The sequence below is a fragment of the Ailuropoda melanoleuca genome, chromosome 17 (assembly GCF_002007445.2).
Source record: "Ailuropoda melanoleuca isolate Jingjing chromosome 17, ASM200744v2, whole genome shotgun sequence".
NCBI lineage: Eukaryota > Metazoa > Chordata > Mammalia > Carnivora > Ursidae > Ailuropoda > Ailuropoda melanoleuca.
In genome coordinates this window covers 37,892,819-37,916,166 of record NC_048234.1, presented here as the reverse complement: position 1 = coordinate 37,916,166, position 23,348 = coordinate 37,892,819, and the positions used below count along the sequence as shown (strand labels likewise).

General features: G+C 34.1%; 1 protein-coding gene across 4 annotated transcripts in view; it reads left to right on the top strand.

Annotated features, from left to right (window-relative positions):
- Positions 1-23,348, top strand: part of AGTPBP1 (ATP/GTP binding protein 1) — a 154,786-nt gene that overhangs the window by 120,039 nt on the left and 11,399 nt on the right. For all 4 annotated transcript variants that reach the window (XM_034647440.1, XM_034647437.1, XM_034647438.1 and 1 more), the window contains 7 exons: positions 3,797-3,941; positions 6,460-6,613; positions 7,812-7,992; positions 9,737-9,866; positions 10,890-11,021; positions 13,183-13,359; positions 16,845-17,005. In XM_034647440.1, the coding sequence (XP_034503331.1) occupies positions 3,797-3,941; positions 6,460-6,613; positions 7,812-7,992; positions 9,737-9,866; positions 10,890-11,021; positions 13,183-13,359; positions 16,845-17,005 (1,080 nt within the window). The remainder of the gene's footprint in view (positions 1-3,796; positions 3,942-6,459; positions 6,614-7,811; positions 7,993-9,736; positions 9,867-10,889; positions 11,022-13,182; positions 13,360-16,844; positions 17,006-23,348) is intronic.

The window sequence follows — 23,348 nt, the reverse complement described above, 5'->3', positions numbered from 1 at the left end:
CAGTCATTATTGCATTATTTGAACTGTGGTGATAATGCTGTACTGTTACCTCTAACAGAGTCCTTTAAAATTGGAGATTTATTGGAGTGGTATATTTAGTGGAAATAAAATGTGTCTTAAAGACAGACTTAGTCCAGATCTTATCTTCATCACTCAGATAGGTATGTGTCCTCAACTTTTTTAGCTTTAAAAAGACTCTGGAAACTTCATTAAATAAAACTGAAATTAGGAATTCTAGGAAATAATTAGCAGTGCCTTTTTGTTATTCTGATGATATTAAGTGCAGTTCTTATCTTTTCTCTTTTGCATGCAAGTATTTACTCGATTTGAATTTCCAGGATATTTTAGGTGGTGATGTGTTCCGAAGTTACATTATAGCAGCCTATACAGTTCAACTTGACCTCAAATAGGCCATCTACTTATCGAGTCAGAAATAAGTGCTTGAAATCATTTATTGCTTCATTGGAATGATTGGATTATTCTTCAACTTTGCGTCTAAGTAATCTGGGATTATATACCTTGCTTCCCATTTTTAGTGTTTTTGCATGCATGTTCCTAGATAACTTCCTCCACCGAATGCATTTGACATCCCTGTCTTTTCTCTGTTACTAATCTTAACCTGACATTTTTGTTCAGTGGATTTTGGATTTTTATATTGTGCTTAACTAGCTCTAATGTTCCTTTTTTAATCAGAAGACTTCTGAAATTAAGCTGTTTTTATTGGTTTAAGACATGGCTTTGGAAAAACCTAGCTCTTAAGTGCTGTTACTTTCTGAGAACAACAGTGTTTCCTAGAATTCATCTCCGCAGGGTTTTCCCCCTACTTATAATAGCAAAGTAAGAAGTAAATGAGGACTAGAAATATAAGATGGTGCGCAGTTCATCTGTGCCTGAATACATTTTGTATTTCTTTTAACGGTAGGTTAACATAAAAATACTCTTATTTATCTCTTTCTCATAAAGTTGGAATAGAAATTGTCAATGAATGGTTTTCTTTTTGTAACATGACAGGTGGTGGTTGTGTTTTGGGTAAGGGGTGATGGCAAGGATTTTCATTTGTTTACTTTCGTTTTTGTTTTTTCTTTTGGCTACTTCCAGACTTGGAACTGGAATTCAGGTCAATTCTACAAATGTTTATTAACTATTTTCTATGTAACAAGCACTATCCTAGTTGCTTTCCTGAAGCCTGAAATCCAGATAGGATTAAAATCTTCTGTCTTTGCTTGTGTCTTAACTTTTCATGTCAGCCAAGTCTTTTCAGTGCTTCTTTGTCTGCGCGATGGGAATAAAACCACTTCCACCAGTCTTTGAGAGAATATAACTTCCAGACTACCATATAGCTATAATGTGGTATTATCAATACCTCTCCAATTAGATGTTAAACTTAGGGGAGAAAAGGGTTGGCCAAAAGTTCTGGAACTTACTTTGTGTTTTCCTCAACCCATAGCACCTTGTCACTGAGTATTCAAGATATGACGGCTACGTTAATGAAGACAATACCAGTTTGAGAATATCGTGCATGTGTATGTGCGAGCAAGTAAATAAACTGTTGGTCGTGGATTTTCTTCAGTTCATGACTTAAATAATATAAGATGATTTGAAATTTTAGAAATTAGGTTGATAGACAAGGTACTATTAGGCCATCAAATGTCAGTGATATTTAAAGTCTGAAAAGTAATGTGTAGTTTTAAGAACTTTTAATTAGGGAAATCTTCGAACATTTACAAAAGCAGGTAATAGGATAATGAGACCACATCTATTCAACATGCAGTTTCAGCAATTATCAGCACATCTTTAGCTTTGTTTTAGGAATACTTTCACCCCTACCTCCACACTGAATTTTTATTTATTTATTTATTTTTATTTTTTTTTTTATTTTTAAATTTTTTATTATGTTAGTCACCATACAGTACATCATTAGTTTTTGATGTAGTGTTCCATGATTCATTGTTTGCTTATAACACCCAGTGTTCCATGCAATTCGTGCCCTCCTTAATACCCATCACCGGCCTATCCCAATCCCCACCCTCCTCCCCTCTGAAGCCCTCAGTTTGTTTCCCAGAGTCCATAGTGTCTCATGGTTCATTCCTGCTTCTGTTTACCCCCCCTTCATTCTTCCCTTGCTTCTCCTACCTATCTCCCTGCTATTTCTTATGTTCCATAGATGAGAGAAACCATATGATAATTGTCTTTCTCTGCTTGACTTATTTCACTTAGCATAATCTCCTCCAGTCCCGTCCATGTTGCTGCAAATGTTGGGTAATTGTTCTTTCTGATGGTTGGATGATATTCCATTATATATATGGACCACATCTTCTTTATCTGTTTGTCTGTTGAAGGGCATCTTGGCTTCTTCCACAATTTAGCTATTGTGAACAATGCTGCTATGAACGGTGGGGTCCATAGGGCCCTTCTCTTCACTACGTCTGTATCTTTGGGGTAAATACCCAGTAGTGCAATTGCTGAGTCATAGGGTAGCTCTGTTTTTAACTTTTTGAGGGACCTCCACACTGTTTTCCAAAGTGGCTGTACCAACCAACAGTGTAAGAGGGTTCCCCTGTCTCCACATCCTCTCCAACATTTGTTGTTTCTTGCCTTGTCAATTTTTGCCATTCTAACTGGTGTAAGCACACTGAATTTTTAAAAGCATTTCCATATATCGTATTTATTGATAAATACTTCAAAGATCTTTGTCTTTTAGAGATTTTTAAAGACAGTCTAACCATAATGCTATTATCACACCTAAGTAAATTCCTTAAAATGATAAAATACCAGTCATTGTTCAGACTTCCCCAGCTGTCTTTTGGTGTTTTTTTTAAGATTTTATTTATTTATTTTAGAGAGAGACAGAGCATGAGAGAGAGCAAGCATGAGCAGGGGGGAAGGGCAGAGGGAGAATTGGGCTCCTTGCTCAGTGGGGAGCCTGACACGGGGCTTCGTCCCAGGGGCTTGATCCTGGGACCCCAAGATCATGACCTGAGCCGAAGGCAGGCACTTAACAGACTGAGCCACCCAGGAGCCCCTCATAAGTGTTGTATTATAGTTGGCTTGTTTTAATCCAACCAACCAAGGCCACACATTGCATTTGATTTTTGTTGATATGTCCCTTAAGTCTCCTTTAATATGTAGGTTTCCTTTTTTTACCTGCTATTTCTCCTTTATTTGTTGAAGAAACTGGGTCATTTGTCATGCAAGATTTTCCACATTTTGGGGTTTGCTGGTTGCATCCCTGTGGTGATAATGAATTCTTCTATCTCACTGATTTCCTGTAAAATAGTAGTTAGATCTAGAAGCTTGATCAACTTCAGGTTTGATTTTTGGCAAGAATACTTCATAGGTGGTGCAGTGAATTCCTGTTGCATCACATCAGGAAACACATCGCATCTAGTTATTTCTTTTTTGGTAATCTTAAAATTGATAGTGAATTTATTGTCCTCTGATCCATCCACCTGAAAGGCGGCCATTAGCCTTTCATCTAGTGGTGGTAGCAGTCATTGATGGTAATTGCTGAGATCCAGTGATGTGTATGGCTAACGAGGAATTAGGTTCTAAACTTTGTATTGATGTGTAGAGTCTCAACTCCATTTAATAGTAAATCCAGAGGTGAAAACTAATGTCGGCTGATAGCAATCAACTGCTTCGTTAGCACCAAGTCCAATTTTTATAGAATATTTAAGCTGAACTTTTTATAAACTGTGTGGGCTCCCCGCTCCGAAGTTCTGTTTAAAAAAGTAGTAAGGAAAATCAGAACTTTTGTGTGGAAAAAATAATTATGTTTTGTGCTTTTCTATTGCAGAAATCACTTCTCAAGAAGTTCAGTTGCTGCAGGTGGGCAAAAGGGAAAATCCTACTATACAATTACATTCACTGTCAGTTTTCCACATAAAGATGATGTTTGCTACTTTGCTTATCACTATCCATACACATATTCAACTTTACAGGTGAGAATTCATTAAGTTGTGTTATGGCAGTTATTGTGCGATATGCATGTGTCAGGTAATTGGAGAAAATGGTTTTAATGAAATATCTTAATAAGATGAGAAAAAAAATCCAGTGCTGAATATTTTAGAAAATAACACAGTACTTGTTGAAAACATTAAAAGGAGTGAAAAGGGAATGTAGTCTTTATTTTTATTTAGTAGAAATACTAAAGAAATTTGAAAAGATTTTTACTCTCATCTTTGTGTAGAAATCTGTAGTTCTCCATGATTGACACATTTTAACTAGGTGAGATTTCCACTGGTTTAAATGAGAGGCATTGAATCTCAGAAAATTTACAATAGAAAAATGTGTAAGTTTTTCTTTAGGAAATTCATTTCTTTTAGTGGTTCGATGTGGAGTTCTAGATCCAGATTCTTTAGAATTTAGGGTATAGGTGTTTTGTGTGGGTTCTTTTGAGATATTTGAGTATTTGCATTGTAAAACAAAACAAAAATGAATTCGAGTAATTACTGTGGTAGATTTTTTTCTCAGTACAGAATGTCTGTCCTAATGATCAAAGATCATAGAGGCATCATCAGTTTACCCAGAAAGAAATTGGAACACTGTGATTTAGAAACAAGCTTCCAAATTATTAGGGGAAAAGGAAAGAAAAACATACTGTACTGAACTGAAGAGATAGCGAGGCTGAGAACATTCAGCGTGGCTGACTTTATTTTAATAAAGGTTACAACTTACAATAAAGGTATTACCAGTTATCCTTCTGTGCCAAATAACATAGCATCAGAATATATAGTGCTATTATTCACAGGGTTATATATTATTGTTCTTTACTGACGTTATCTTTTTAATGTATTTTGAATTCTCCTCCTTTTTTCCAATGCCGCTACCATGACCTTTGCAGGCAAACCGCTGCCTCTCCCCTGGACTTCTGCCACCTCTTCTCACTGGTGTTCTGAAATTCACTACTATCCCCTCTCCTCTTCATTTTAGCAGGAGGGCTCCTTGATGGGAGGATCTGTTCCCATAAATCTTCTTTTTAAAACTCCTTAGTGATTTCTCTTGCCATTTTTATGAAATCTGAAATTCTTACCATGGTTCATATCATCATTTCTCTACTATTTTTCACAATTTTTGCCATACCCACGTACTGTTTGAACTATTTATATACTTAATATTTATCTTTAAATGGACTTTAAAGTAACTCACTCTTTAAAGTTTATCCTCATCCTAAGTTAATGTTTGTGGTATTAATTCACAGTAAAATATATGCCTGTTCATTTTTTGTTAAGGTCATCCACATGTCACTTTTCTATCTCAGTTACCAGCCATACATAAATATGCTGTGCCTTGTGAAAGAATGGCCTATGAGGCTCTTCAGTTTGTGCTAACTCTGTTTCTTACCCTTCCTGGTCTGGCTGCAGGGCATCTTTATCATTTCCTTAATATGCCCTTCCTCTTTCTTTTGTGCTGGTCTTCCCATATACCTCCCTTCTGTCTGCAGCACTCCCCTCTGCCCTCCTCACTCAGACTTTGGATCTCGGTTTGAATGGGACTTCTTTTAGGAGAACTTTCCTCACTGTCCGGATTCAGCTAGGCTCCCCACCCCTGATCACAGGCTCTCACAGCACTCTGTATACATTTTCCCAAAGGTAGGGTCTATTCATTCACTGTTACATCCCCAATGCTGGGCACAGTTTCCTGCACAGAAATCGTGACCATATAGTAAATTGTGATTATGTGAACAAACAGGCAAAAGTTTGGAAACCAACTAAGTATCTTAAAATAAGGGATTAAATGATTTATGTGTGGTATAACCATATACTAAAACCATTAAAACTTGTGTTTTCAAAAGACCTGTAATTGACCTATTGAGTGATATGATATAGTGTTCATAATTATGAGTGTGTGTGTATAAATTAGTAAGTGATAAAAGCAGGTTACATTGGCATTTGTTAGTAGTAATCTAGGTGATGCAGTTATGGATGTTTTACATTTTTTCTTTGTACTTTCTGTGTCTTCTAGGCATTTTACAATGAGCCTGAATTAATCTATAATAAGGAAAAGTTAAAATCTGTGCTACATATTTCATTCTGCAGGTCTATAGTCATTTTTATAATTTCAAATTTCAGAGAGCTTTGAAAACCAAAAACTTTCTCTTAGCCCATTTGGCAGCAAAGCCTGGCCTGAATTGATGTGAGCTTATTTAGAATGTTGATTCCACTTTGAGTGACTCCTCGTATGTTTTGCTGCAGAAATAATAATGTACTTATTACAGGCTGCTGCCGCTGGCCCCACTGGGGTATTGCAGAATTAATGATATATGCACTGTATCTATCCCCTTTCTCAACTGCCCCAAATAACTGATGTTTGGACTACATCTGGCTCCCTGAGGGTTTCAGAGAAGGAATTAGGAATCTGATTCACTTTTCGTTATATGGAGATCTGGATGCATTTATTTTTATTTATCCTAGGGAGTTTTTAAATGATTGTATACTTTGCTTTTAAATTTTTATCAAGATGCACCTTCAAAAATTGGAATCAGCACACAATCCTCAGCAAATCTATTTTCGAAAAGATGTGTTATGTGAAACCCTGTCTGGAAACACCTGTCCCTTGGTGACTATAACAGCAATGCCAGAGTCTAATTATTATGAACATATCTGTCAATTCAGTAAGTCTGTCTTCTTCACTCAAAATACCAGTTATTCTTACTTTCTTTGCTTCATATATATTTTGTAAGGGCAACAGTACTAGGTATAGGCATCAGAAGTCTTGGGTTCTGGTCTTGGTGGTCCTACTGCTTAGCCCTTCGGCCATTTTCCTCGTTTCGAAAATGGGGGAGTTATGTGAGATTATCTCTGAGGTCTCTCTCATAATGAATATTCTGTAGTTCTTATCCTTAGAAGTCCTACCCAAACTATAATACAACAAAATGTTTTAACATTTGTAATAACATCATGTAATAATACATGAACTGTTAAAACATTTAAAAATTTAAATTTAAATTTTTAAAATTAAATTTAAATTTTAAATGTTTAAAATTTAAATTTTACAATTAAAAATTTACAGTAAACTAATTTTATTAAAAATTTAAAAATTTACAACAAACTAATTTCATTAAGATTAGTTTATTAAACTAATAAAATAATTTAATTTATAAATAAAACCACCAGAAACCTATCAAATGCTTTGATGCTAGCACTGAATAGCTACTTGTTTTCCCCTGCTATATTTTTAAAGTTGTCTCAGATGTACGGCTATAATAGAAAAAATAAGAAAACTGGTGTAATTTTGATAAGAAGATTAAGTATTTTTAGGTAAGAGAAAGAGCTTGCTATGCATGAAAATATGAGCAGGTGGGCTGAGTGGTTATATTGTAGACCTGTATATCTAAATGTATAGTGAAAAATTTGCCTCTCTAAATCTCTGAACAGCTATACCTTATTTTATTTGTGCTTATTATAGCAACTATAAAATGGGTAAAATGACATTTTCACTTTTTCCCCCATGACTTTATGAAAAATAAATTTATATTTAAAGCTTCCCCAACTACTTGTTCTTTATAAAAAACAAGATTATATAAAAGAACTAGTTTTATATGTCAGATTAATTATTGGGAAATAAGTGACTCAAATACTATTTATTGTGTTATGTTCATACTGTGAACTCCTTTAGGACATGGCTTATATGGGTTTTGTATGTTTTCTCTATAGGGCCTGGTTGCACTCTTGTATGTAGTCGGTGCACAGGGAGTGTTGCTATGAATGTATATCAGAATTCACAATTGAATAGAAATATTTCCAAGTCCCCAAAGTCAAACATCATATAAATTCTGTTCATTTTAATTTGACATTTTATGTGTACTTTAGGAAACCGCCCTTACGTTTTCTTATCTGCTCGGGTACATCCTGGAGAAACTAATGCAAGTTGGGTAATGAAGGGAACATTGGAGTACCTCATGAGTAATAACCCTACTGCCCAGAGCCTACGAGAATCCTATATTTTTAAAATTGTCCCTATGCTAAATCCAGATGGTGTCATCAATGGAAAGTAAGTGAAACAAACATTACAGAAATGCTATAGACGTTGTGGCTGTCCCATATAAACTGGTCAAAATAATAGCGTCCAACTTAATTTGGAAAACAAATTGAGTGATTTTTCTAGAACAAAGAAGTTGTTGGTGGGGAAGTCATCTAAGATGAATTTTTAAAGGAAAATACATTTTATATATCAGTATGATATTTTGAGAAATTCTGTATTCCATGAGAATATGATTTCATAAAATGTATGTCTTGCTTGAATTGTTTTAGAAAAATCAGTGTCAGGATATGAGAAAGATTTTTAACATATCCTGTTATATTCCTTTTTGTTTGTTTGTCAGTGGCATGATCTTGGGTTGTTCAAGATTTAGAATCTTCTGGGATCTCTTTCCACTGATAGGGATTGGCTCTATCTGCTGACCTCTTCCTGACAGTAAGAGGTGTGGTTTTGACAGAAGGAAGTCTTTAGACTGGCAATACTAGAAGATAACTTCTTTTTAAGTTTAGATGGCTTACAGTTAGTGCAGTTTTATTTTTTTGTGGGAATTAGGAAAGGTCTCTGTTTCTGAAAGATGGGAATTTGGACTTGCTGTTATGAGCATCTGCAAAGCTGAGGATACCATATTTTATTTATTCAATAAAGATAGCATGGATATTTCTCATATTTTAGGAAATTTTTGAATGAAAAAGCTAGAATAATTTCCTTTTAAGTAGTGTGTTATGGAATTAAAATGAGATTTTTATGACTGGTTTTAATTCAGAAACATATTAACCAGTTAGAATTCTATTTACATTTCTGTTATCACCATCTGATAGTTTGCTTAAATTTTTGCTCAATTGCTTTATGTAATACCTGCAATTAAATGAAAATACATTTGAACTTTTGCAAGAATGTAAACTTTTCATATATTTCTCTTTTTTAGGAGTGCCCAGCTCAGATAGCACTCTCTTTTCTTTCTTTCTTTTCTTTTCTTTTTTTTTTTTTTTTTTTTTTTTTTTTTTTTTTTTTTTTTTTAAGTAGGCTCCTTGGCCTGTCTGGAGCCCAACGCGGGGCCAGAACTCACAGCCCCGAGATCAACAGCCAAGCTAAGATCAAGAGTCAGATGCTTAACCAGCTGAGCCACCCAGGTGCCCCTCAGATAGCACTTTTACATAATAACTAATATAATCAAAGTACAGGATATTAGTATATAACAAATTATTATATAGTCAGAATGGAAAATATGACCATTAATCAGTTTTATAGAGCATGAAATAAGACCCCAGAATTGAGAATTAATTTTTTCTTTTTTTAAGATTTTATTTATTTATTTATTTATTTATTTATTTATTTATTTATTTATTTATTTTTTGTTAGAAAGAGCGAGTGTGAGAGCAGAGGGAAGGGCAGAGGAAGAGGGAGAGAGAATCTCAAGCAGACTCCCCACTGAGCACAGAGCCCTGCTTCAAGCTCAATCTTAACACCCTGAGATCATGACCTGAGCCGAAATGAAGAGTTAGAGGCTCAACAGACTGAGCCACCCAGGCGCCCCTAAGTTTTTTTCCAATAGCTGGAACATGTTGGCCTAAGTATCTGAAAACTTACCAAGTTAAATGCTGTAACACAAGATCTTACACAAAGAAAATACTTAATAAGTGTTTATTTAATGACTAGTGTGTTTACTGGAAATAGTTATTGCAGTAGAATCATAAAATTAAATATAAGTAAGAGTTCATCAGTACTAATGTTTGTGGTTGTGTTTACATATGTGTAGTCACCGCTGTTCTTTAAGTGGAGAGGATCTGAACAGACAGTGGCAAAGTCCAAATCCAGATTTACATCCTACAATTTACCATGCTAAGGGGCTGCTACAATACCTGGCTGCTGTGAAGCATTTACCGCTGGTAAGTATTTGTACTCCTTTTAGTCAAAGAAATGATTTTGTTAATTAACAACTCAGTATTTTATGGTTATAAAAGTTAAGTGTTAATTGCAAAAGCAGTTTCTTTAAAATATCTTCTATTAACTACTTCTGTTATCAATTACATAATATCAGTGTTTTATGGTGTCAAATTAATACAGTATATCCATATTCTTATTTCATCAGGTTTAATTTTTATAGTTCCCATGAGCTTCTTACTTTTGTCTTTTTTGATTATGAATATTGGTAACTCGTAGTTGTAAGTTTTGGGTATTTAACTTCACTGTTTGAACAACACTAAGGTAATAGGATGTATCTTCCAAATTCTCAAACTAGTAGAAGCTTATTTCTGAATTCTTTAGTCAACTCTGAAGCAGGTAAGTCTCCAGTATTCACATGAAAAAAGTGGTGTAGGCACGGTGGGGGACTACCAAACTGTGTATATATATGTTTTCCACAGAATGTTTTTGTGTAGAATGTTCCCATTGTGGTTTAAATGAGGTAATCTTCCTTTGGGAAAGATAGGAAAACTGTAGAGAAGGAACAGCATTGAAATGCAAACCTGTTCTTCATTTTTCATTTTAAAAATGATGCTCTTAATTGAAATCATACTCTTTTTTAAATAGTGTTTTTCATGAAAGCATTTTCATGTTCTTTCAAATTAGGTAAATGTTTTAACAACTCTTGGATCAGTGATGATTGCTGCTGTAGATTTGAACTAAAATTGAATTTATTATTTTTTAAATGGTAAATAGTAGATACATGAGAAAGAGCAGAACTTGTGGCTTGATGCAGGAAAGGATTTAGCCATTTTGGAATTAATCACAGATCCTTTCCAGAACTAGATATTACTACTTTTATTAATTCTGCTTGTTTAATGGTGGCTCACTTACAATATAAAGGGCAAAGAAACAGACCTATTAATGGTCTTGGTATTAACTAGCTTTATTTGGCAATATATGAATTTGAAGCTTTTTAATTTTTAAAATATATTGTATTTTCCAAGGTTTATTGTGATTATCATGGCCATTCCCGAAAGAAGAATGTATTTATGTATGGCTGCAGCATCAAAGAGACCGTATGGCATACCAATGATAATGCAACTTCATGTGACATTGTGGAAGATGCAGGATACAGGGTAATTATTACAGATAAGTCTGGAGTTTTTGGAGTTCAAACATGCATAGCACTACAGAAAATAATTTAACATAAACAAACTACTCAGATTCAGCAAGTGTTGCCATTTTGCCATTATTTTGTTGTCGATTAAGATTTTTTCAGGTTAAATATTCTAAAATTTTTTCTTTTCATATTTGGATTTTTAACCTATTGGGAATTTATTCTTGTGTGAGGGTTGGGGATCTAATTTTAGTTTTCCCATATATAGCCAGTTGTCTCAGCACCATTTATTAAACATTGCATCCTTCCTGTGCCAATTTATAAAGCCATCTGTTACATGCATACCATGTTTCCATGCGTCTGCGCGTGTGTTTTGAGGTATGCCCAGACCTGAAAGGAGATCTTATTGCTTCACGTCCTGGGTGCTCTCCGTTTGGGCACACCTACTGTATTTGTGCTCAAACAAAGCACCCCAAGTTATTTTCCCAAAAGAGTTTTAGTAGCATAGCACTGCAGTGAGCAGAAATTCAAAGGCACATTTTCTTTTTGGTGTCCTCTTTCTTCTTCCCCTTTCCCAAATAAATAAAATGATTAGAGTTATATAGAAAAAGATGGGAACACTCCAGAAACAAAAAGTAGTAAGTGAAAGTCATCTTCTCTCACTCACTAATCATTGCTACCTCGTGTATTGTGAGATTCGCCTCTGAGGATATTCGTTCTTAAATGTGTATACATGTAGCATATGAAGTTCTGTTTTTATTCTGACACCACAGCCAATGTGCATTGCTGTGCATTTTTATCACTGTACAGATGTAGCAAAATTTGTTTGTTTAGTAGTCCAACCTGTTAGTGGTTGGTTGATTAGTATTGCCAGATTGTCCTACGTAAAGATTGTATAAGTTGACAGTGCCCCATATAATGACGGACAGTGCTGTTTCCACACTCCTACTACAGCATGCTGTCTTCTCTGCCAGGGAAAAACTATCTGATGGCTTTAATTTGCATATCTGTAGTTATAAATGAGGTTGAGTATCTTTTCATATGTTTGGCCAATTATGACCTCTCCCTCTCTTTTAAAAGCCTTTTCTCACAGTCTCCGCTTACTTTTATACTGGTCATCGAATTATTACTGTTTTAAGGTAACTGCTCTTTACATGTATTACAAATACACTGAAACATTTTTTTGTTTGTGTGTGGCAATTTAAAACTCACATCATGTTTGTTAATTTTTTTTTTAAATGACTTCTGAGTTTTGAGGCTTACAAAGACTTCTTATCCCAAGATTTAAAAAATAAAGTTTTTTTTAGTCTTTTTTTTAAATCTTTTAAAAATATTATCCCAAGATTTAAAAAATAAAGTTTCCATGTTTGGTGTTTTTAATTTCATTTTGAAATTTTACTAATTGTAAGTTTAAATTCACAATCCAGGTAGACCTGAACTTACTGAAGAGTGGCTTCAGCTAGTTTCTGTCAGTGGCTCTCCAGGGGTGCGAGCAGTTAGTGAGTGATCAGTCTTCTCTCCACTCATCAGTCTAATTTTAACATCTGCCTTTGGTTCTGTTTGGGAATTCTCTTTCTTTGTGGAGATGTATGTACTCCTACACAGTTACCACGATTTTACTTCCCTTACGTATATAATTAGGTTACTATCTGTTGGATTATTTTTCTAGTCAGAGCCTCTTCTTTCAGAGTTTCCCTGGCTCTGCCCCCATATTTAGACACTGCAGGTGAACCTGAGAATAATTTGAAGTTGAAAAAAAGGTTGTGGGCATAGCTTTGTGATTGTCTTTGCTTTATTGATTAATTTAGAGGTGATTGACATTTATAAGGTTAAATCTCTTAATTAGCAGGCCATCTTTCATGACTAAAGTTGCTTTGTTTTTTAAACGTGGGCTTTTTTTCATATTTTTAAACATAGTTTTCATTCATTTATTGGTTGCTGCTATGAATGTGATCCTTTCTTCTATTCTGTTTTCTGATTACTGTTCATCTAGGAAAGCAGAAAATTCCGAATTAGTAAAGAATGATTTTGATGCTTGGAATAGGAGGGTATCTAAAGCAAGAAGATCTACACGCTCTGCTCTAATCACTGTGCTTTCACGAAAATTTTTAAAAATAACAAAAAAAATTATTATTTAAAAAAACCCTTCTTGAAATATTTTATCATTCTTATCTTTTCAGACTTTGCCTAAGATACTGAGCCATATTGCCCCAGCATTTTGCATGAGCAGCTGTAGCTTTGTCGTAGAAAAATCTAAGGAATCCACGGCTCGTGTTGTAGTTTGGAGGGAGATAGGAGTACAGAGAAGCTACACCATGGAAAGTACTTTATGTGGCTGTGACCAGGGAAAGTATAAGGTAAAGCATCTCAGGACTTCGAGCAGTAACAATTATTTTAAGGACTTCCTTTCCATATAGTATGCTGGTGATTTTCAAGTATATATTAAATGACACATTTGTTATACTGAGTTATATGTAATTTGCAAGAATAGAATTGAATCATATGCAATTCTTTTTTACTTCTTTCTACTTAAATAGCTTGCTTTTGGTCCTAATGAAATCTTGGTTGAGCCTACCTACATTCATAATTTTTAAGAAGGCGTGTTGTGGTACACATTTAAATACTGATTGGTAATTTATAGTGAGCTGTGCAAGTAGTACATTATTAATAAAAATTTTCTGTCATTTTAATTTGTTGGATGTAAGCATATTTTTATGCATTTAGAAATAAACACATTTATTTATAAAGTTTTATATGTTTAGATTTTTGTGTGTGTGTGACTTTTAAATGCATATCCCTTCACTAAAATGTTTTCTTTACTAAGACTGCTCTTCTCTAGTGTCATAGACTTTTTTTAAGATGTAATTATTTTAGAGAGCGAGAGCACAAATGAGAGGGGCAGAGGGAGAGAGAGAATCTTAAGCAGATTCCACACTGGAGCCCGCCTGGGGGCTCGATCTTAGGACCCTGAGATCAAGACCTGAGCTGAAACCAAGAGTCAGATGCTTAATTGACTGCACCACCCAGGCACCCCTGGTGTCATAGACTTTGATTGCAAACAACTGGAGCTTAAAGTTTCCTTTTGAAATTAAAGACTGATAAAATATTAGGTGACTTTGAGTTTTTTAATTTGGAAGATTGAGAACCTAATGGGCAATCAGTTAGAGCTTAGATAATCAAGAGCAAACAAACAAGTATTACAGGTTTCTTGCCACAGAAAGATTTTTAGGTGTCATGCTAATTATTCCTCATTCTGTTTGGTTTGGTTTGGTTTGGGCAAGAGGAAACTGAATCTAATAGTGATTTTCCTATGCCTCACTAAAAATGGTTGTAACTTTGTTTGGAGAGAGTTAAAAATTTTCCAATTGGTTAGTATTAAAAATGTCAACATATTATACTTAACTGGAAAGCCTAAGTAATGACTTTTTCATCTGTACCAAACTGGAAGAAAACGATATAGATCTTGCAACTGACATTCAAACTTTTGGGGCCTCCTAGAGTAGAACATAATGAAATTTCAGTGCTTTCTGTTGAGTGACTTCCCTAAATTTTAGGTTGTGACCACAGTATATTATTCTTCCAAAATGTGATGTCTTTTGAATTCTCTTCAGATACTGTAAGACAGTGACTTCTCATTTACTAAGGACATGATGGTGCTAAGAGATGAGATGTCTTAGACCACTACTCTAGCTCCTAACCCCCGTCTCCTAATCATTGCTCTCGTGGACAGCTTTGCTCAGAGTCTCATATTCTGTAAGTTTGTAGGATGAGAACAAAGCTTGAGAATCACTTTTGTGTAAAACCATAGGTTTCTCTGATGAAAAAGCCCTTAGACTGTATGATTTATGGAAACAGACTATAAATTACTTCTTAAAGAGATGCTTTTTGCACTCAGACTGGAGAAGGCAACTTAAAGCATCAGTGTCTTTGAAACTAGCCTCTGGGGGCAGGAAAAGACGTAGAGAAACTGAGGTTTGCATGCCCCTTGAAATCAACTATAGGATATAGCAGTAGTGCTTTCTTATATTTGGATTTCTTATTATATTTGGATTCTACTGATAGACTTTCATCAGATTTTTAAAAACATTCTATTTGTATTTTGGTAAATTTCTTTGGTCGTTTAAAAAAACACATTTAAAAAAATAGCTAAAATATATTTTGAAACAGAAAATGTTAGGCCAGTTTTCTAAAAAGTTATTAGAGTTAATGTTGGTTTAGAACTCTTATGCAGAGAAATGTCTTTTACCAAGCCAGTTTTTTTTAATGTCTAAAATTCTGTGATCATAACATTTACTTTTTATAAGCTTTTTTGTTATTGTTAATAAACTTAGTTTTTTTAAGAGAAGTTTTAGATTCATAGCAGAATTGAGTGGAAAGTACAGAATTCCAATATACTCCTATCTGCCCCTACACACATAATGTATACTTTTTAGACTTGTTAGCTAATAAGGTGTGTGAGTTTTTAATGTTATTTTAAGAAACAGTTTTCTTCACCTCAAGAAATGTTCTTATATTACTGAATTTTAGGCTGTAAATTATCTTTATTTTTATTTTCTGTGAACTAATTCAGAAACAGTCATAGCCTTTCTAACGCTTTTAAATTAAGAAGGCAAATGAATGTTCTAATAAAGTTAGGTTACATTTCTTAGAATATTTGGAGGTGGGTTAACTATTTAAACCATCAGTCAGTTGGGGCGCCTGAGTGGCTCTCAGTTGAGTGTCAGGCTCTTGGTTTCAGCTTAGGTCATGATCTCATGGGTCATGGGATCGAGCCCCACGTCAGGCTCCCCCTGCTCAGAGGGGGAATCTACTTGAAGATTCTCTCCCTCTGCCCCTCCCCCTTCCTCTCAAATATAAAATAAAAAATCTTTAAAAAAATAAACAATCACATTATAAAGGCATGTGCTGTATGTAGGGCAAGTAACGGTTTTTACAATTTATTTTCTTCAGTTACTGTGTGCTTTTAGTGTGGTCACCGTAAAGCTGTTTTAAAATACCTTTTCTCTAAATGATGTGTGCTCTCATTGTCACCTGCAACTTTTGTTGGTGTAAGGATTTCACTTGTTTTAGAGATTCATTTTTATCTGAAAATAAAACAGTAAGCAATGTTTTGATTTATAGTCCATTTTTATCATTTTATGTGGCGACATTTAACTTGTGATAAGTCTTATATTGTTTATTGGGAAACTCAGTTAGAAAAGGGTAGTGAGTTGCAGTAAAGTTTTCATTTTGCTGCAGTAGACCAGATTTGAAATGGGATTCCTAATTGACGTGGAGCATAGGAACTTAATTTTACTGCTACCTCATTGGCCTAGATCTGTTTGTTTGTTTGTTTCTTTTTTTTTTTTTGACATAGTTACCTTTCTTTTGTTGTTTTTTTATTTACCAGTTTCTTTTATCATAAAGTGTATCTATATGGTAATGTTCAGATATAGAAATTAGGGCCTTGATTTTGACAGTACAGTATTTCAACATTGGCATCCAAAGTAGTGGATTACAAGAAATACTAGCAATGTCTTGCAAAGATATAATTTCACACATGAACTCCAAGAGTAATATAACCACAGAATGTTTATTTTTTTTCCTAGTGTGTTAATGAAAATAGTTTGCATGTAACGAATGAGAATAGACATTTTAGAAATGGTTTTTTGAGACCATTTCCTTTGTGACCTAAAATGATCTTATATTGTTAAGGCATTGTGCTTATTGAGTTGTAGGCCCATACAAAATACCTTTTAATTTTATTAATATAATTATAAATTTCTTTTATGTAATTATAATAAGATGCAGCCAGAGGACAGCAAATATCCTAATTATATGTATGAAATTGCTTTATTTTTAGGGTTTACAGATTGGTACTCGAGAATTAGAAGAGATGGGAGCAAAATTTTGTGTTGGTCTGTTGCGTTTGAAAAGACTGACATCCCCGTTGGAATATAATCTGCCTTCCAGCCTGCTTGACTTTGAAAATGACTTGATTGAGTCGAACTGCAAAGTAACTAGGTAAGACACACTTGTTTCCTTTTCATATTATGTTGTAGTTATACTTTTAGACTTCATTAAATTAATTAAGGGGGAAGGGCACAGAGATTTTGATAACCAAGAGCATTTTTAGAATTAATATAGCTAAGTTTAAACATCTAGGTTACAAATTTATTTGTTCCAATTTGTGATACTATTCTTCATTCTTTTAACATTGATATTTGGATGAGATAATGAAATACCTTATATTTTTAAAATGCTATTTTTAGTGATCTTAATGGTTTACCTTTAACCCAAAAATAAGCAATGTGGAAAATAGTACTTTGATAAAATCTAAATTAAGAGGACTTGGAACCAGGATTCATTCTTGAAATTTATTTTGTTGATATCTGCACACATCATATGGCCTTGCAGTAACCTTCTGGTTACATATACTAAAAACAGCTATTTAATTTAGTACCCCTTTGAAAATTTAATTATATCTGCCAAATAAGATTCTCAATAGATAAACCTTTGCTCCTTAAATATATATAAAATTTGATCAGTTACGGGCTCAGATATAATTCAGTATTATAATTCTTAATCATAACACCAGACCTTAGCATTTTATAGTTTGATGTATATGGGTAAGAATATGCTCATTTTATAGTATCTTCATGATTTTTCTTGTTAGATATTGACTTGTCATTTGTCAGTTTATTGCTATGCTCTATTACATATATTAGTTTAGGAGTTCTAAGTGTGGCAAAACATTAATTAGAACTCTATTCTTTTTAATATGATAATTGAGACAGTAATCATCTGAGTTCTCCACTGGAAGTAAATATATAAAGATTGTCAGTTGTTCCGACTGATATTTAGAAGCCTTCCTTTAAGTTATTTCATGTATTCTTTTTTTCTCCCAGCTTTATTGAAGCATAATTCACAAATAAAATTGTAAGATTTTATGATGCTTTGGTATATGTATACACTGTAGAAGGATTGGCCCCATTGAGTTAATAACGTATCCATCCATCAGCGTACATGTTTACTGTTGGTTGTGTGTGTGAATGAATATGATTTCAGTTCTGCTCTTCAGATTTCAGTGATACAGTCTAGAATTATCAGCTATAGTCACCATGTTATACATTACTTCCACACCGTATTCGTCTCAGTACTGAAAATTTGTACCCTTTTACCAATCTCTCCTTTTTCCCTTACACCCCAGTCTCCTGGCAACCACTTTTCTACTCTCTGTTTCTCTGAATTCCATTTGTGTTTTTGTTTTTGTTTTGATTCCACGTGTAAGTGACACCGTGTGGTATATCTATCTGTCTTTGTCTTAATTCACTTAGCATAATGCCGTCCACGTTCATCCATGTAGCAAATGAAAGGATTTCCTTCTTTTTAAAAGTTGAATAATATTTCATTGTATATCTGTATATTACATTTTCTTTATCCATTCATCCACTGATGGACACTTAGGTTGTTTTGATACTTTGTTATGAATAATACTGCTTTGAAGATGGGAGTGCAGATATTTCTTTAACAGCTAATGATTTTATTTCCTTTGGATATATACCCAGAAGTGGCATTGCTGGATCATATGGCAGTTGTATTTTTAATTTCTTGAGGAACCTTCATACCGTTTTCCTTTGTGGCTGTACCCGTCTACATGGCAATCAGCAGCGTACAGTCGAGCACCTTTTCATATTATCTGTTGGCCATTCATATAGGTCTTCTTTGGAAAAATGTGTATTTAGGTCCTTTTCCCCATTTTTAAAAAATTGGTTTATTTGGGGTTTTTTCCTTCTGAGTTGTGAGTTCTGTGTATGTCTGATATTAACCCCTTATTGGGTATGTGGCTTGCAAATATTTTCTCCCATTCTGTAGGTTGTCTTTTTATTTTGTTGATGGTTTTCTTTGTCATACAAAAGCTTTTCAGTTCGATGTGGACCTACTTGTTTATTTTAGATTTTATTGCCTATGCTTTTCGTGTCAAAAAAGAAATTATTGCTGAGCCCAGTGTCAAAAGAGTTTACGTTCTGTGTTTTCTTCTAGGAGTTTTATGGTTTCATATCTTACTTCCTAGTCATTAATCTGTTTTATTTGTATATGGCATAAGGTAGGGGTCTAGTTTTATTCTTTTGCATTTGTCTATCCAGTTTTTCCAGCACCATTTAATGAAGAGGCTGTCCTTTCCCAATGCATATTCTTGGTTCCTTTGTCAAAAATTAATTGGCCGTACATATATGCGGGGGGTTACTTCTGGACTCTCTATTCTTTTCATTGATCTATGTATCTGTTTTTATGCTGTTTTGATCACTAGAGCTTGATTGTTTGAAATCAGGAAGTGTGATGCCTCCATCTTTGTTCTTTTTCAAGATTGCTTTGGCTATTCAGGGTCTTTTGTAGATTGTTTCTTTGAAAAATGCCATTGACATTTTGATAGGGATGGCATTGAATCTGTAAATTGCTTTTGGTAATGTGGGCATTTTAACAGCATTAGTTCTTCTAATCCATGAGCACAGACTATCTTTCTATTTATTTGTGTCTTCTTCAATTTCTATACTGTCTTACAGTATAGATCTTCCACCTCCTTGGGTAACTGATTCCTGTTTTATTCTTTCTGCTGCTATAGTAAGGGGGATTGTTTTCTTAACTTCTGTTTTCATAGTTCATTGTTGGTGTATAGAAATGCAACTGTTTTTTGTGTGTTTTGTTTCCTGCATCATTACTGAAATTGCTCATTATATCTAACATTTTTTAATGAAGTTTTTAGGGTATCTATATATAATATGTTACGTGCACCTAGAGAAAATTTTACTTCTTCCTTTCTGATTTTGATGCCCTTTGTTTATTTTTCTTGCCTAATTGCTCTGGCTAGGATTACCAGTACTAGGTTAAATAAAAGTGGTGAGAATGGGCATTCTTGTGTTGTTTCTGATCTTAGAAGAAAAGCTTTAGCATTTTATCACTGGGTATGATGTTAGCTGTGGGCTTATAATATATCATCTTTATTATGTGGGAGGTGTGTATCACCCTCTTTCAGTTTTTATCATGAATGGATGTTGAATTTTGTCAAATATTTTTTCTGCATCTATTGAGATGATCGCATGATTTTTATTCTTTGTTTTGTTAATGTGGTGTATCACATTGATTGGTTTGCAAATGTTGAACCATCCTCGCATCCCAGAGATGAATCCCGCTTGATTATGGCATATGTTTGATCTTTTTAATGTATTGTTGAATTGAATTTCCTAATACTTTATTGAGGATTTTTGCATCTAAGTTCATCAGGGATAATAGCCTGTAATTTTCTTTTCTTTTCTTTTTTTTTTCTTTCTTTCTTTTTTTTCTTTTTTTTGAGTGCCCTTGTCTGGCTTTGGTATCAAGGTAATGCTGGCCTTGTAGAATGAGTTTGGATGTGTTCCCTCTTCTTTTGTTATGGGAAGAGTTTGAGAAGGATTGATATTTGTTCTTTAAATGTTTTGTAGAATTTATCAGTGAAGCTATCTGGTCATGGGCTATTCTTTGTTAGGAGATTTTTTTTTTAAAAGATTTTATTTATTTTTATTTATTTGACAGAGATAGAGACAGCCAGCGAGAGAGGGAACACAAGCAGGGGGAGTGGGAGAGGAAGAAGCAGGCTCATAGCAGAGGAGCCTGATGTGGGGCTCGATCCCATAACGCCGGGATCACGCCCTGAGCCGAAGGCAGCTGCTTAACCGCTGTGCCACCCAGGCGCCCCTGTTAGGAGATTTTTGATCACTGATTCAGTCTCAGTAATAATTGGTCTGTTCAGGATTTCTATTTATTTCTTCATGATTCAGTCTTGGTAGGTTGTATGTTTTCTAGAAATTTATCCATTTCTTCTAGGTTGTTCTATTTTTTGGTGTATAGTTGTTCATAGTAATCTCTTACGGTCCTTTGTATTTTTTGGTATCAGTTGTAATATGTCCTCTTTCACGTATAATTTTATTTTGAATTCTCTCTTTTTCTTGGAAAGTCTAGCTAACAGTCTTCTTTTTTTTTTTTTTTTCAGAAAATCAGCTCTTAGTTTCATTAATCTTTTTTGTCTTTTTAGTCTCTGTTTTATTTATGTCTGCTCTGATCCTTGTTATTTCCTCCCTTTCGTTAACTTTGGGCTTAGTTTGCCCTTTTTTCTTGAAGTGTAAATTTAGGTTGTTTATTTGAGATCTTTCTTTTTTCTTAATGTAGGTGTTTATCACACTAAATTGCCCTATTAAAAGTGCTTTTGCTGCATCCCATAAATTTTGGTATGTTGCATTTCCATTTTTACTTGTCTCAAGATATGTTTTGGTTTTTCTTTGACTTATTGATTGTTCAGGAACATGTTGTTTAATCTTCACATATTTGCGAGTTTTCCGGTTTTCTTCTTGTAATTGATTTCTAGGTTTAAACCACTGTGGTTGAAAAAATGCTTGATATGATTTCAGTTGTCTTGTATTTATTAAGATTTATTTTTGTCCTCTCAGATGATTTACCTTGGATAATGTTCTGTGTTGTGCTTGAGAAGAATACATTATTTTGCTGCTGTTGGTTGGAATGTTCTGTATATGTCTGTTAGATCCATCTGGTCTAACATGTAGTTCAGTTCTAGTGTTTCCTTCTTGATTTTCTGTCTGGATGATCTATCCATGTTGGAAGTGGGTATTGAAGTCCCCTGCTAGTATTGTATTGCTTTGCATTTCGTTCTTTAGATTTGTCTGTATTTGCTTTCTTTAATATGTGCTTTTATGTCAGTGCATAGGTATTTATAATTATATCCTCTTGATTAATTGACACTTTTCTCATTATGTAATGACCTTTTTCTTTTCTTTTCTACAGCTGCCCCCTGCTATCTTTTGGTTTCTATTTGCATTGAATATCTTTTTCCATCATTTCACTTTCAGTCTGTGTGTCCTTAAAGCTGAGCTAAATCTCTTACAGGGCACATAGAGTTGGGTGTTATCATTTTTTTTTCTTAAATCCATTCAGCCACTCTATTTTGTGATTGAAGAATTTAGTCCATTTACATGTAAAGTAATTATTGATGGGTATAGGCTTACATTGCCATTTTGGTAATTGTTTTCTGGTTGTTTTGTAATGTCTTTGTTCCTTTCTTCCTCTTTTGCTCACTTCCTTTGTTATTTGATGATTTTCTGTAGTGGTATGCTTTGATTTCTTTATCTTTTGTGTGTCTACTATAGGTTTTTGTGTTGTGGTTACCATGAGGCTTACATAAAACATATTTATGACAGCCTATTTTAAGCTGATAATTATTTAACTTCACATACATACCAAAGGTCCCTCTTCCCCACATTTTGTTTTTGATGACACAGTTTGCATCATTTTAGGTTATATATCCATTAACAAATTTTTGTAGTTATAGTTATTTTTAATACTTTCGTCTCTTAACTTTCATACTAGATTTGTAAATGATTTGCCCACTACCATTGAAACATTACAGTGTTCCACATGTAACTCTATATTCACCTTTACCAATGAGTTTTATACTTTCACTTGTTTTTCTCTTATTAGCATCCTTTCGTTTGAGCTTGAAAAACTCCCTTTAACATTTCTTTTAAGGCCAGTCCTATGGTGATGAACTCCTTCAGCTTTTTTTGTCTAGAAAATTCTTTATTATATTTCCTTCAATTCTGAATGACGACTTTGCTGGGTAAAGTATTCCTGGTTGGCAGGGTGTTTCTTTTAGCACTTTGAAAGTATCCTCGCACTCCCTTCTAGCCTGCAAGGTTTCTGCCAAAAAAAATCTGCTAATAGTCTTATCTGGGTTCTCATGTACGTGCCAGGTTGCTTTTCTCTTGCTACTTTAAAGATTTTCCTTGTCTTTAACTTTGACACTTTAATTATAATGTGTCTTGGTGTGGGTCTTTTTGGATTAATCTTTTTGGGTCTTCGTAAATCTGGATGTCTGGTGTCTTTTTCTTTACCCTGGTTAGGGAAATTTTCAGCCATTATTTCTTTGAATAAGCTTCCTGTTCCTTTATCTCTCCTTCTGGGACCTCTATAATGAATATATTGGTTTGTTCATTGATGTCCCATAAGTCTCAAGTAATTTTCACTCCTCATTCTTTCTTTTCTTGTTCCTCTGTATGGATGAATTCTACTGCCCTTTTGGAATTCATTAATTTTTTTTTCATTTGCTCTAGTCTGCTGCTGAACCCTTTATTGAATTTTTCGTTCAGTTATTGTATTCCTCAGTTCTATGATTTCTACTCAGCATTTTTTTATATTTTCTGACTCTTTGTTGAAGTTCTCACTTTGTTCATGCATTGCTCCTGACTTTGCTGAAATCTTTATGACGATTATTTTTAACTCTATTATCAGGTAAATCACTTATCTGCATTCTTTGAGATCT